General features: G+C 39.1%; 1 protein-coding gene across 2 annotated transcripts in view; it reads right to left on the reverse strand.

Annotated features, from left to right (window-relative positions):
* The window catches only part of LOC132519473 (bifunctional heparan sulfate N-deacetylase/N-sulfotransferase 4), a 240359-nt gene that overhangs the window by 3104 nt on the left and 222169 nt on the right, over positions 1-15086 (reverse strand). For both annotated transcript variants that reach the window (XM_060147411.1, XM_060147410.1), the window contains one exon: positions 12202-12304. In XM_060147411.1, coding sequence (XP_060003394.1) covers positions 12202-12304 — 103 coding nt within the window. The remainder of the gene's footprint in view (positions 1-12201; positions 12305-15086) is intronic.

Below are 15086 nucleotides of genomic sequence, written 5' to 3' on the forward strand. Positions count from 1 at the left end.
TGCCAGTACCATACTGTCTTGATTAATGTAGCTTTGTAGTATAGTCTGAAGTCAGGGAGTGTGATTCCTCCAGCTCCATTTTTTTCCCTCAAGACTGCTTTGGCTATTCGGGGTCTTTTGTGTTTCCATACAAATTTTAAGATTTTTTTGTTCTAGTTCCGTAAAAAATGCCATTGGTAATTTGATAGGGATTGCACTGAATCTGTAGATTGCTTTGGGTAGTAGAGTCATTTTCACAATGTTGATTCTTCCAATCCAAGAACATGGTATATCTCTCCATCTATTTGTATCATCTTAATTTCTTTCATCAGTGTCTTATAATTTTCTGCACACAGGTCTTTTGTCTCCTTAGGTAGGTTTATTCCTAGATATTTTATTCTTTTTGTTGCAGTGGTAAATGGGAGTGTTTCCTTAATTTCTCTTTCAGATTTTTCATCATTAATGTATAGGAATGCAAGAGATTTCTGTGCATTAATTTTGCATCCTGCAACTTAACCAAATTCATTGATTAGCTCTAGTAGTTTTCTGGTGGCATCTTTAGGATTCTCTATGTATAGGATCATGTCATCTGCAAACAGTGACAGGTTTACTTCTTCTTTTCCAGTGTGTATTCCTTTTATTTCTTTTTCTTTTCTGATTGCCGTGGCTAGGACTTCCAAGACTATGTTGAACAATAGTGGTGAGAGTGGACATCCTTGTGTTTTTCTTTATCTTAGAGGAAATGCTTTCAGTTTTTCACCATTGAGAATGATGTTTGCTGTGGGTTTGTCATATATGGCCTTTATTATGTTGAGGTAGGTTCCCTCTATGCCCACTTTCTGGAGAGTTTTGTATCATAAATGGGTGTTGAATTTTGTCAAAAGCTTTTTCTGCATCTATTGAGATGATCATATAGTTTTTATTCTTCAATTTGTTAATATGGTGTATTACATTGATTGATTTGTATATATTGAAGAATCCTTGCATCCCTGGGATAAATCCCACTTGATCATGGTGTATGATCCTTTTAATGTGCTGTTGGATTCTGTTTGCTAGTATTTTGTTGAGAATTTTTGCATGTATATTCATCAGTGATATTGGTCTGTAATTTTCTTTTTTGTAGTATCTTTGTCTGGTTTTGGTATCAGGGTGATGGTGGCCTCATAGAATGAGTTTGGGAGTGTTCCTTCCTCTGCAATTTTTTGGAAGAGTTTGAGAAGGATGGGTGTTAGCTCTTCTCTAAGTGTTTGATAGAATTCACCTGTGAAGCCATCTGGTCCTGGACTTTTGTTTGCTGGAAGATTTTTAATCACAGTTTCAATTTCATTCATTGTGATTCATCTGTTCATATTTTCTATTTCTTCCTGGTTCAGTCTTGGAAGGTTATACCTTTCTAAGAATGTGTCCATTTCTTCCAGGTTGTCCATTTTACTGGCATAGAGTTGCTTGTAGTAGTCTCTTAGGATGCTTTGTATTTCTGCGGTGTCTGTTTAACTTCTCCTTTTTCATATCTAATTTTATTGATTTGAGTCCTCTCCCTCTTTTTCTTGAGTCTGGCTAATGGTTTATCAATTTTATTTATTTTCTCAAAGAACCAGCTTTTAGTTTTATTGATCTTTGCTATTGTTTTCTTTGTTTCTATTTCATTTATTTCTGCTCTGATATTTATGATTTCTTTCCTTCTGCTAACTTTGAGTTTTGTTTGTTCTTCTTTCTCTAGTTCCTTTAGGTGTAAGGTTAGATTGTTTATTTGAGATTTTTCTTGTTTCTTGAGGTAGGCTTGTATAGCTATAAACTTCCCTCTTAAAACTGCTTTTGCTGCATCCCATAGGATTTGGATCGTCATATTTTCATGTCATTTTTTTCTAGGTATTTTTTGATTTCCTCTTTGATTTCTTCAGTGATCTCTTGGTTATTTAGTAATGTATTGCATAGTCCATGTGTTTGTGTTTTTTACATTTTTTCCCTGTAACATTTCTAATCTCACAGCATTGTGGTCAGAAAAGATGCTTGATGTGATTTCAGTTTTCTTAAATTTACTGAGGCTTGATTTGTGACCCAAGATGTGATCTATCCTGGAGAATGTTCCGTGCGCACTTGAGAAGATAGTGTAATGTGCGGTTTCTGGATGGAATATCCTATAAATCTATGTGGTCTATTGTGTCATTTAAAGCTTGTGTTTATTTTCATTTTGGATGATCTGTCCATTGGTGTAAGTGAGGTGTTAAAGTCCTCCACTATTATTGTGTTACTGTTGATTTCCTCTTTTACAGCTGTTAGCAGTTGCCTTATGTATTGAGGTGCTCCTATGTTGGGAGCGTATATATTTATAATTGTTATATCTTCTTCTTGGATTGATCCCTTGATCATTATGTAGTGTCCTTCCTTGTCTCTTGTGACATTCTTTATTTTAAAGTCTATTTTATCTGATATGAGTATAGCTACTCCAGCTTTCTTTGGATTTCCATTTGCATGGAATATCTTTTTCCATCCCTTCACTTTCAGTCTGTATGTGTCCCTGGATCTGAAGTGTGTCTCTTGTAGACTTGTTTTTGTATCCATTCAGCAAGCCTGTGTCTTTTGGTTGGAGCATTTAATCCATTCACGTTTAAGGTAATTATCGATATGTATGTTCCTGTGACCATTTTCTTAATTGTTTTGGATTTTTTTTTTAACATCTTTATTGGGGTATAATTGCTTTACAATGGTGTGTTAGTTTCTGCTTTGTAACAAAGTGAATCAGTTATACATATACATATGTTCTCATATGTCTTCCCTCTTGCATCTCCCTCCCTCCCACCCTCCCTATCCCACCCCTCCAGGCTGTCACAAAGCACTGAGCCAATATCCCTGTGCCATGCGGCTACTTCCCACTAGCTATCTACCTTACTACGTTTGTTAGTGTGTATATGTCCATGACTCTCTCTCGCCCTGTCACAGCTCACCCTTGCCCCTCCCCATAACCGCAAGTCTGTTCTCTAGTAGGTCTGCGTCTTTATTCCTGCCTTACCCCTAGGTTCTTCATGACATTTTTTTTTTCTTAAATTCCATATATATGTGTTAGCATACGGTATTTGTCTTTTTCTTTCTGACTTACTTCACTCTGTATGACAGACTCTAGGTCTATCCACCTCATTACAGATAGCTCAATTTCGTTTCTTTTTATGGCTGAGTAATATTCCATTGTATATATGTGCCACATCTTCTTTATCCATTCATCTGATGATGGGCACTTCGGTTGTTTCCATCTCTGGGCCACTGTAAATAGAGCTGCAATGAACATTTTGGTACATGACTCTTTTTGAATTTTGGTTTTCTCAGGGTATATGCCCAGTAGTGGGATTGCTGGGTCATATGGTAGTTCTATTTGTAGTTTTTTAAGGAACCTCAATACTGTTCTCCACAGTGGCTGAACCAATTCACACTCCCACCAGCAGTGCAAGAGTGTTCCCTTTTCTCCACACCCTCTCCAGCATTTGTTGTTTCTAGATATTTTGGTGATGGCCATTCTGACTGGTGTGAGATGATTTCTCATTGTAGTTTTGATTTGCATTTCTCTAATGATTAATGATGTTGAGCATTCTTTCATGTGTTTGTTGGCAGTCTGTATATCTTCTTTGGAGAAATGTCTATTTAGGTCTTCTGCCCATTTTTGGATTGGGTTGTTTGTATTTTTGATATTGAGCCGCATGAGCTGCTTGTAAATTTTGGAGATTAATCCTTTGTCAGTTGATTCATTTGCAAATATTTTCTCCCATTCTGAGGGTTGTCTTTTGGGTTGCTTATTGTTTCCTTTGCCCTGCAAAAGCTTTGAAGTTTCATTAGGTCCCATTTGTTTATTTTTGTTTTTATTTCTATTACTCTAGGAGGTGGGTCAGAAAGGATCTTGCTGTGATTTATGTCATAGAGTGTTCTGCCTATGTTTTCCTTTAAGAGTTTGATAGTTTCTGGCCTTACATTTAGGTCTTTAATCCATTTTGAGTGTATTTTTGTGTATGGTGTTAGGGAGTGATCTATTCTCATACTTTTATATGTAGCTGTCCACTTTTCCCAGCACCACTTATTGAAGAGGCTGTCCTTTCTCCACTGTACACTCCTGCCACCTTTATCAAAGATAAGGTGTCCATATGTGCGTGGGTTTATCTCTGGGCTTTCTATCCTGTTCCATTGATCTATCTTTCTGTTTTTGTGCCAGTACCACACTGTCTTGATCACTGTAGCTTTGTAGTATAGTCTGAAGTCAGGGAGCCTGATTCCTCCAGTTCTTTTTTTTGTTCTCAAGATTGCTTTGGCTATTCGGGGTCTTTTGTGTTTCCATACAAATTTCTAAATTGTTTGTTCTAGTTCTGTGAAAAATGCCAGTGGTAGTTTGATAGGGATTGCATTGAATCTATAGATTGCTTTGGGTAGTAAGTCATTTTCACAATGTTGATTCTTCCAATCCAAGAACATGGTATATCTCTCCATCTATTTGTATCATCTTTAATTTCTTTCATCAGTGTCTTATAATTTTCTGCATACAGGTCTTTTGTCTCCTTAGGTAGGTTTATTCCTAGATATTTTATTCTTTTTGTTGCAATGGTAAATGGGAGTGTTTTCACTATCAGATTTTTCATCATTAGTATATAGGCATGCCAGAGATTTCTGTGCATTAATTTTGTATCCTGCCACTTTACCAAATTCATCGATTAGCTCTAGTAGTTTTCTGGTAGCATCTTTAGGATTCTCTATGTATAGGATCATGTCATCTGCAAACAGTGACAGCTTTACTTCTTCTTTTCCGATTTGGATTCCTTTTATTTCCTTTTCTTCTATGATTGCTGTGGCTAAAACTTCCAAAACTGTGTTGAATAAGAGTGGTGAGAGTGGGCAACCTTGTCTTGTTCCTGATCTTAGTGGAAACGGTTTCAGTTTTTCACCATTGAGGATGATGTTTGCTGTGGGCTTGTCATATATGGCCTTTATTATGTTGAGGAAAGTTCCCTCTATGCCTACTTTCTGCAGGGTTTTTATCATAAATGGGTGTTGAATTTTGTCAAAAGCTTTCTCTGCATCTATTGAGATGATCATATGGTTTTTCTCCTTCAATTTGTTAATATGGTTTATCACATTGATAGATTTGCATATATTGAAGAATCCTTGCATTCCTGGAATAAACCCCACTTGATCATGGTGTATGATCCTTTTAATGTACTGTTGGATTCTGTTTGCTAGTATTTTGTTGAGGATTTTTGCATCTATGTTCATCAGTGATATTGGCCTGTAGTTTTCTTTCTTTGTGACATCCTTGTCTGGTTTTGGTATCAAGGTGATGGTGGCCTCGTAGAAGGAATTTCGGAGTGTTCCTCCCTCTGTTATATTTTGAAAGAGTTTGAGAAGGATAGGTGTTAGCTCTTCTCTAAATGTTTGATAGAATTCGCCTGTGAAGCTGTCTGGTCCTGGGCTTTTGTTTGTTGGAAGATTTTTTAATCACAGTTTCAATTTCAGTGCTTGTGATTGGTCTGTTCATATTTTCTATTTCTTCCTGATTCAGTCTTGGCAGGTTGTGCATTTCTAAGAATTTGTCTATTTCTTCCAGATTGTCCATTTTATTGGCATAGAGTTGCTTGTAGTTACCTCTTATGATCTTTTTTATTTCTGCAGTGTCAGTTGTTACCTCTCCTTTTTTATTTCTAATTGTATTGATTTGAGTCTTCTCACTTTTTTTCTTGATGAGTCTGGCTAGTGGTTTATCAATTTTGTTTATCTTCTCAAAGAACCAGCTTTTAGTTTTATTGATCTTTGCTATTGTTTCCTTCATTTCTTTTTCATTTATTTCTGATCTGATTTTTATGATTTCTTTCCTTCTGCTAGCTTTGAGGTTTTTTTGTTCTTCTTTCTCTAATTGCTTGAAGTGCAAGGTTAGGTTGTTTATTCGAGATGTTTCCTGCTTCTTAAGGTGGGCTTGTATTGCTATAAACTTCCCCCTTAGAACTGCTTTTGCTGCATCCCATAGATATTGGGTCATTGTGTCTCCATTGACATTTGTTTCTAGGTATTTTTTTATTTCCTCTTTGATTTTTTCAGTGATCACTTCATTATTAAGTAGTGTATTGTTTAGCCTCCATGTGTTTGTATTTTTTACAGATCTTTTCCTGTAATTGATATCTAGTCTCATGGCGTTGTGGTCAGAAAAGATACTTGATACAATTTCAATTTTCTTAAATTTACCAAGGCTTGATTTGTGACCCAAGATATGATCTATCCTGGAGAATGTTCCATGAGCACTTGAGAAAAATTCATATTCTGTTGTTTTTGGATGGAATGTCCTATAAGTATCAATTAAGTCCGTCTTGTTTTATGTATCATTTAAAGCTTGTGTTTCCTTATTTGTTTTCATTTTGGATGATCTGTCCATTGGTGAAAGTGGGGTGTTAAAGTCCCCTGCTATGAGTGTGTTACTGTCGATTTCCCCTTTTATGGCTGTTAGTATTTGCCTTATGTATTGAGGTGCTCCTATGTTGGGTGCATAAATATTTACAATTGTTATATCTTCTTCTTGGATCGATCCCTTGATCATTATGTAGTGTCCTTTGTCTCTTTTAATAGTCCTTATTTTAAAGTCTATATTGTCTGATATGAGAATTGCTACTCCAGCTTTCTTTTGGTTTCCATTTGCATGAAGTATCTTTTTCCATCCCCTTACTTTCAGTCTGTATGTGTCTCTAGGTCTGAAGTGGGTCTCTTGTAGACAGCATATATAAGTGTCTTGTTTTTGTATCCATTCAGCCAATCTGTGTCTTTTGGTGGGAGCATTTAGTCCATTTACCTTTAAGGTAATTATCGATACGTATGTTCCTATTCCCATTTTCTAAATTGTTTTGGGTTCGTTATTATAGGTCTTTTCCTTCTCTTGTGTTTCTTGTCTAGAGAAGTTCCTTTAGCATTTGTTGTAAAGCTGGTTTGGTGGTGCTGAACTCTCTCAGCTTTTGCTTGTCTGTAAAGGTTTTAATTTCTCCATCAAATCTGAATGAGATCCTTGCTGGGTAGAGTAGTCTTGGCTGCAGGTTTTTCTCCTTCATCACTTTCAGTATGTCCTGCCACTCCCTTCTGGCTTGTAGGGTTTCTGCTGAGAGATCAGCTGTTAACCTTATGGGGATTCCCTTATGTGTTATTTGTTGTTTTTCCCTTGCTGCTTTTAATATGCTTTCTTTGTATTCAATTTTTGACAGTTTGATTAATATGTGTCTTGGCGTGTTTCTCCTTGGATTTATCCTGTATGGGACTCTCTGTGCTTCCTCGACTTGATTAACTATTTCGTTTCCCATATTAGGGAAGTTTTCAACTATAATCTCTTCAAATATTCTCTCAGTCCCTTTCTTTTTCTCTTCTTCTTCTGGAACCCCTATAATTCGAATGTTGGTGCGTTTAATGTTGTCCCAGAGGTCTCTGAGACTGTCCTCAGTTCTTTTCATTCTTTTTTCTTTATTCTGCTCTGCAGTAGTTATTTCCACTATTTTATCTTCCAGGTCACTTATCCGTTCTTCTGCCTCAGTTATTCTGCTATTGATCCCATCTAGAGTACTTTTAATTTCATGTATTGTGTTGTTCATCGTTGCTTGTTTCATCTTTATTTCTTCTATTGCATTTTGTCCATTCTATTTCCAAGATTTCGGATCATCCTTACTATCATTATTCTGAATTCTTTTTCAGGTAGACTGCCTATTTCCCCTTCATTTGTCAGGTCTGGTGCATTTTCATCTTGCTCCTTTATCTGCTGTGTGTTTTTCTGTCTTCTCATTTTGCTTATCTTACTGTGTTTGGGGTCTCCTTTTTGAAGGCTGCAGGTTCGTAGTTCCTGCTGTTTTCAGTGTCTGTCCCCAGTGGCTAAGGTTGGTTCAGTGGGTTGTGTAGGCTTCCTGGTGGAGGGGACTAGTGCCTGTGTTCTGGTGGATGAGGCTGGATCTTGTCTCTCTAGTGGGCAGGTTCACGTCTGGTGGTGTGTTTTGGGGTGTCTGTGGCCTTATTATGATTTTAGGCAGCCTCTCTGCTAATGGTTGGGATTGTGTTTCTGTTTTGCTAGTTGTTTGGAATAGGTTGTCCAGCACTGTGGCTTGCTGGTCGTTGAGTGAAGCTGGGTGCTGGTGTTAAGATGGAGATCTCTGGGAGATTTTCGCCGTTTGATATTATGTAGAGCTGGGAGGTCTCTTGTTGACCAGTGTCCTGAAGTTGGCTCTCCTAGCTCAGAGGTAGAGCCCTGACTCCTGGCTGGAGCACCAAGAGCCTTTCATCCACACGGCTCAGAATAAAAGGGAGAAAAAGTAGAGAGAATTAGTAGAAGTATGAGGAAAGAAAGAAGGAAAGGAGGGAAGGAAGGAAGGAAGGAAGAAAGAAAGAAAGAAGCAAAGAAGGAAAGAAGGCAAGAAGGAAAGAAAGGAGGGAGGAAGGAAGGAAGGAGGGAAAGAAGGAAAAAAGAAAGAAAGAAGATACAGTAAAAATAAAATAAAGTATAATAAAGTTATTGAATTAAAAAATTCTTATTTAGAAAAAAAAGGGACAGATAGAACCTTAGGACAAATGTTGGAAGCAAAGCTTTACAGACAAAATCTTACACAGAAGCATACACATACACCATCACTAAAAGAGGTAAAGGGGGAAAAATCATAAATCTTGCTCTCAGAGCCCACCTCCTCAATTTGGGATGATTCATTGTCTAAAGGAGGGAAGGAAGGAAGGAAAGAAAGAAAGAAAGAACGAAGGTAAAGTATCATAACGTTATTAAAATTAAAATTAATTATTAAGAAAAATATTTAAAAAAAAAAACCATGGACGGATATAACCTTAGGACAAATGGTGGAAGCAAGACTATACAGACAAGCTCTCACACAGAAGCATACACATACACATTCATAAAAAGAGGAAAAGGGAAAAAAATCATAGATCTTGCTCCTAAAGTTCACTTCCTTAATTTGGGATGATTGGTTGTCTATTCAGGTATTCCACAGATGCAGGGTACATCAAGTTGATTGTGGAGCTTTAATCCGCTGCTACTGAGGCTGCTGGGAGAGATTTCCCTTTCTCTTCTTTGTTCTCACAGCTCCCAGGGACTCAGCTTTGGATTTGGCCCCGCCTCTGCGTGTAGGTAGCTGGAGGGCGTCTGTTTTTTGCTCAGACAGGACGGGTTAAAGGAGCCGCTGATTCGGGGGCTCTGGCGCACTCAGGCCGGCGGGGAGGGAGGGGCACGGAGTGCGGGGCGGGCCTGCGGCGGCAAAGTCCGCCGTAACTTTGCAGAAGCCTGAGGCCCGCCGTGCGTTCTCCCGGGAAGTTGTCCCTGGATCCCGGGAACCTGGCAGTGGCGGGCTGCACAGGCTCCGCGGAAGAGGGGTGTGGAGAGTGACCTGTGCTCGCACACAGGCCCCTCGGTGGCGGCAGCAGCAGCCTTAACGTCTCCCGCCCGTCTCTGGGGTCCGCGCTTTTAGCCGCGGCTCGCGCCCGTCCCTGGGGTTCGTGCTTTTAGCCGCGGCTCGCGCCTGTCTCTGGAGTTCCTTTAAGCAGCGTTCTTAAACCCCTCTCCTCACGCACCAGGAAACAAAGAGGGAAGAAAAAGTCTCTTGCCTCTTCGGCAGCTCCAGACTTTTCCCCGGACTCCCTCCCGGCTAGCCGTGGTGCACTAACCCCTTCAGGCTATGTTCAAGCCGCCAACCCCAGTCCTCTCCCTGCGCTCTGTCCGAAACCAAAACCCGAGCCTCAGAGCCTCAGCTCGCAGCCCCGCCCTCCCCGGCGGGTGAGCAGACAAGCCTCTCGGGCTGGTGAGTGCCGGTCGGCCCTGATCCTCTGTGCGGGAATCTCCCCGCTTTGCCCTCCGCACCCGTTGCTGTGCTCTCCTCCGCGGCTTCGAAGCTCCCCCCTCCGCCTCCCGCAGTCTCCGCCCGCGAAGGGGCTTCCTAGTGTGTGGAAACTTTTCCTCCTTCACGGCTCCCTCCCACTGGTGCAGGTGCCGTCCCTATTCTTTTCTCTGTTTTTTCTTTTTTTTTCTTTTGCCCTACCCAGGTACGTGGGGAGTTTCTTGCCTTTTGGGAGGTCTGAGGTCTTCTGCCAGCCTTCAGTAGGTGTTCTGTAGGAGTTGTTCCACGTGTAGATGTATTTCTGGTGTATCTGTGGGGAGGAAGGTGATCTCCGCGTCTTACTCTTCCGCCATCTTCAAGGTCCCCCCTGGGTTTGTTTTTGTAGGTCCTTTTCTTCTCTTGTGTTTCCCACTCAGAGAAGTTCCTTTAGCATTTGTTGTAGAGCTGGTTTGGTGGTGCTGAATTCTCTTTGCTTTTGCTTGTCTGTAAAGCTTTTGATTTCTCCATTGAATCTGAATGAGATCCTTGCCGGGTAGAGTAATCTTGGTTGTAGGTTCTTCCCTTTCATCACTTTAAGTATATCATGCCACTCCCTTCTGGCTTGTAGAGTTTCTGCTGAGAAATCAGCTGTTAACCTTATGGGAGTTCCCTTGTATGTTTGTCATTTTCCCCTTGCTGCATTTAATAATTTTTCTTTGTCTTTAATTTTTGCCAATTTGATTACTGTGTGTCTCAGCATGTTTCTCCTTGGGTTTATCCTGTATGGGACTCGCTGCACTTCCTGGACTTGGGTGGCTATTTCCTTTCCCATGTTAGGGAAGTTTTCGACTATAATCTCTTCAAATATTTTCTGGGGTCCTTTCTCTCTTCTCCTTCTGGGACCCCTATAATGCGAATGTTGTTGCGTTTAATGTTGTTCCAGAGGTCTCTTAGGCTGTCTTCATTTCTTTTCATTCTTTTTTCTTTATTCTGTTCTGCAGCAGTGAATTCCACCATTCTGTCTTCCAGGTCACTTTCTGTTCTTCTGCCTCAGTTATTCTGCTATTGATTCCTTCTAGTGTAGTTTTCATTTCGGTTATTGTATTGTTCATTTCTGTTTGTTTGTTCTTTAATTCTTCTAGGTCTTTGTTAAACATTTCTTGCATCTTCTTGATCTTTGCCTCCATTCTTTTTCTGAGGTCCTGGATCATGTTCACTATCATCAATCTGAATTCTTTTTCTGGAAGGTTGCCTATCTCCACTTCATTTAGTTGTTTTTCTGTGGTTTTATCTTGTTCCTTCATCTGGTACATAGCCCTCTGCCTTTCATCTTGTCTATCTTTCTGTGAATGTGGTTTTTGTTCCACAGGCTGCAGGATTGTAGTTCTTCTTGCTTCTGCTGTGTGCCCTCTGGTGCAAAAGGTTGGAACTTTAATGTTATCCCCTCACCATGGGGTAAGGGAGAGGGGCTGGAGGTTGAATCAGTCACCATTTGTCAGTGATTTAATCAATCATGTCACTGTAATGAAACTTCCATAAAAACCCAAAAAGGATGGGGTTTGGAGAGTTTCTGGGTTGGTGAACATGTAGAGAGACTAGAGAAATCAGGAAAGGCATGGAACCTCCACACCCTTACCCCATATCTTGGCCTATGCACCTCATATATCTGATATATCTCATATATCTATTTCTGAGTTATATCCATTTGTAATAAAACAGTGATCCAATAAGGAAAATGTTTCTCTGAGTTTTGGGAGCCACTCTAGCATATTCATCAGAACCAAGGAGGGGGGTTTTGGAACGTCCAATCTATAGCCAGTGGTTCAAGATGGAGGTGATAACCTGGACTTGGGACTTGAGGTGAAAACCTGAACAGGGAGGGACTCTTGTAGGATGTGGTCCTTAGCCTGTGGGATCTGTTACTATCTTTGGGAAGACAGTGTCAGAATTGTGTTGAGTTGTGGGACACCCAGCTGGTGTCTGAGCCTTGCTTGGTGATGTGGAAGAACCTCTCCACCATATGTTGTAATTGGTGATCAGAGCAGTTTACTCTCCTTTGCTTAACTCAGTACCAGGAATTGTATAGGCACTGGATATATGTACTTAATATGTAATAATAATGCTTATATATTTTATCCAAAATCACTTGTTTAGTAGATAATATATTTAAGTACTTTACACATTTGGAAAGGAATTACTGTTCAGTAAGTGTTTATGTTTGAATTGCATCCCAGCACACAATTTCTACAGATATCTATCAATCATCTATCTCTATTGGTCTATTTATTTTCCAAATATATAAAACTATTGATAGCAACGACAAAGCAGAAAAAGGAATCAAATATATTGTCTACTAGCTTTGAAATAGTTGTATGTGCAGGGTTCTACCAGTGTATTTCAAAGATGAGGAAAATATTACCTCTGGATCCATGGGTGGATACTTTCGACCTTTGCTTTTTCCAAGGCATTTGGTCTTTCCTCCTTCCAGTAGTTGACACCAAAAGCCCTTTTGGGAATCAAAACTACAAAAGATCAAATATATAAATGATAATAAAAATATAATGATTATAAGTTATACACAGATTTCTTTGACATCATTAAGTGGTATATAGTAAGGTGACTGAATGTAATGAAAATATACTTCTTTTTTTTTAGCATCTTTATTGGAGTATAATTGCTTTACAATGGTGTGTTAGTTTCTGCTTTATAACAAAGTGAATCAGCTATACATATACATATATCCCCATATCTCCTCCCTCTTACATCTCCCTCCCTCCCACTCTCTCAAACCCACCCCTGATCTCCCTGTGCTATGTGGCTGCTTCCCACTAGCTATCTGTTTTACATTTGGTAGTGTATATATGTCCATGCCACTCTCTCACTTTGTCCCAGCTTACCATTCCCCTGCCCCATGTCCTCAGGTCCGTTCTCTAGTAGGTCTGCATCTTTATTCCCGTCTTACCCCTAGGTTCTTCATGAACACTTTTTTTTTTCTTTTTAGATTCTATATATATGTATTAGCATATCGTATTTGTTTTTCTCTTTCTGACTTACTTCACTCTGTATGACAGACTCTAGGTCCATCCACCTCACTACAAATAACTCAATTTCATTTCTTTTTATGGCTGAGTAATATTCCATTGTATATATGTGCCACATCTTCTTTATCCATTCATCTGTTGATGGACACTTACGTTGCTTCCATGTATATAAACCTGAATTAAAGCTTTTAAGAAAACTGCTATATTTTTTTAACAGTTCAATATGTTTATACTTTTCAAGGAGGAAATTAAAAGGGTAAAGATATAATTCACTATATTTTTCCAGAGAACTTGAGACACAGATTATACAAATGGTGAATGTAAGATTAGACAAATCTTCATTTCTTTTGTTGAAGGCAGATGATCCTATTGGTTAATTCAGACCTGATACTCTTAAAGAAAATTCTAATGTTGTTTTGCTCCCATGACTGCAAAAAGTTACAAAAGAATGTGTGGCCTAATTATTTGGTTTAAACTCAGATATATAAGAATTTTTGTTTAGGACTAACAAGGTAGGAAAAATGAAAGAATAAACCAAATAGGAAGGGAAGTTTTAAATTTACTGCTATGGGACTTGCTGCATGCATAAAACATCGAAAAGGTTTGCATTTTTGTTGCTCAGCAGATGTTTTAGAAAGATGGAGCATAATTGAGTAGGACGTAAAGTTAATTAGTTGCAGAATATTTTGTTGCCCTGGGCCCATTCCTATAATACCGGTGCACCTGCAATTTGCTTCTGCACATATGTGAACTCATTTAGGGGGAGAGGGAATTTTTCTTTACAGTTTCCTGCCCAATCTATTATTAGAGACCTGATCCTTGCAGTCCAGGTTGTCCTAGTACTTGTTATCAATTAAAATTAAATACATCACTGGTTAAATGGATAAAAGGAAGACAGAGTCATTTCCAACCTGGACTTTTCAATCTGCTCCTTGCCTATCATAGGACTTCCTCTAGTTTTCATTAATTTCCCAGGAGGAAAAACAATTCTGCATGCTGTGCAAAATGAGATGGGGAAGGCAGCATGACAGTGCCCCTAAACAGCATTTTCTGCCTCAGGATGAGAATATTTAACTGCATTAAGGTAAAATACAGCTCTGGCAACCAAGCCAAGATATTTATACACACTAAGAGTATCTCCTTTGCTCTCCGGTGTACAGAGGTCTCAGGACGGGCTGCTGTCTCTCCTTGCTCTCCAAACAGCTGTTGTGAGGCAGAGCTTAATACAACCTGAGGAAGGAGAGCCATCCAGAATATTGAAAGTCATTCTTTTAGATAGGGTTGCCATACCCTTGAATCCACATTACTTTGCTGCCTTGGTTTCATTTACTGCATTGACAATGTTATAGACCCGAAGTCTAACAATGGGCATTTATTCTTGCTAAGTTATATCAATTCCTTGTTTTATGGTTTGGTTTCAGTAGGCATGAAATTGTGAAATTAAGATGCAAAGCCTTTCTCAAATAACTGTGAGACAACTTTGAGGAGATGAATTTGTTGCCTTACAAGTTCTTTTATTACACTGAACATCACTATAGTTATTAATTTTTGTGATGTGTGAGATGTATTCAAAACCATATATTCTGTACTTGTTTGTAATCTCTTCTTTAAAAGTATGATTTTACAGGCTTTTTGAACCATAAGGAACTATTTGTAGTAAACAGGACAGAACCATTCCCTAAACTACTGCAGGCAGGCAGGGGAAGACATGCTGACATCAATAAGTATTTATGTAAACGTATTCTGGAAGCTTTGTCTACTTAATCAACAGGGGCCATGCCTTGTGTTGTTATTTCCATGTGTAGGTAGAAACTTCATTAGACTTGTTTTAGTGGATAAGGAACAACCCAATCTTATTGCTTCTTTTCCTGTCCTTCCATTACCCTCTCTAATTGTCTAATTGCTGATTCTAATCTGCTGCGAACTGGGAAATTCTATAATCAAGCTTGTCAAAATTTTGCCTAAAACTTAATAGGCTGTATATCAGGCCTTTGTGAGGGCATCAAGTACATGCCCTTTTAAATATATATTTTGACTGCTTGGAGCTTTTGTTTTTGTTTGTTATTTTGCTTCTTTACACTTTTTTTTCCATTTTCAGTCACCCAAGTACATGATTTTATTTTCCCAAGGTGACTGCAAGAATATCCCCCCTCCCACATTCTCTTCTGCAGAATGCCCTTGCCCCTCCTCATCAAGAGGCGGAGGCTCCTTTCCCTCCCCTTGGATTTGCACTGGCTCTAGTGACTTGGTTGCAATCAATAGA

This window comes from Lagenorhynchus albirostris, chromosome 4 (genome assembly GCF_949774975.1).
Source record: "Lagenorhynchus albirostris chromosome 4, mLagAlb1.1, whole genome shotgun sequence".
Taxonomy (NCBI): Eukaryota; Metazoa; Chordata; class Mammalia; order Artiodactyla; family Delphinidae; genus Lagenorhynchus; species Lagenorhynchus albirostris.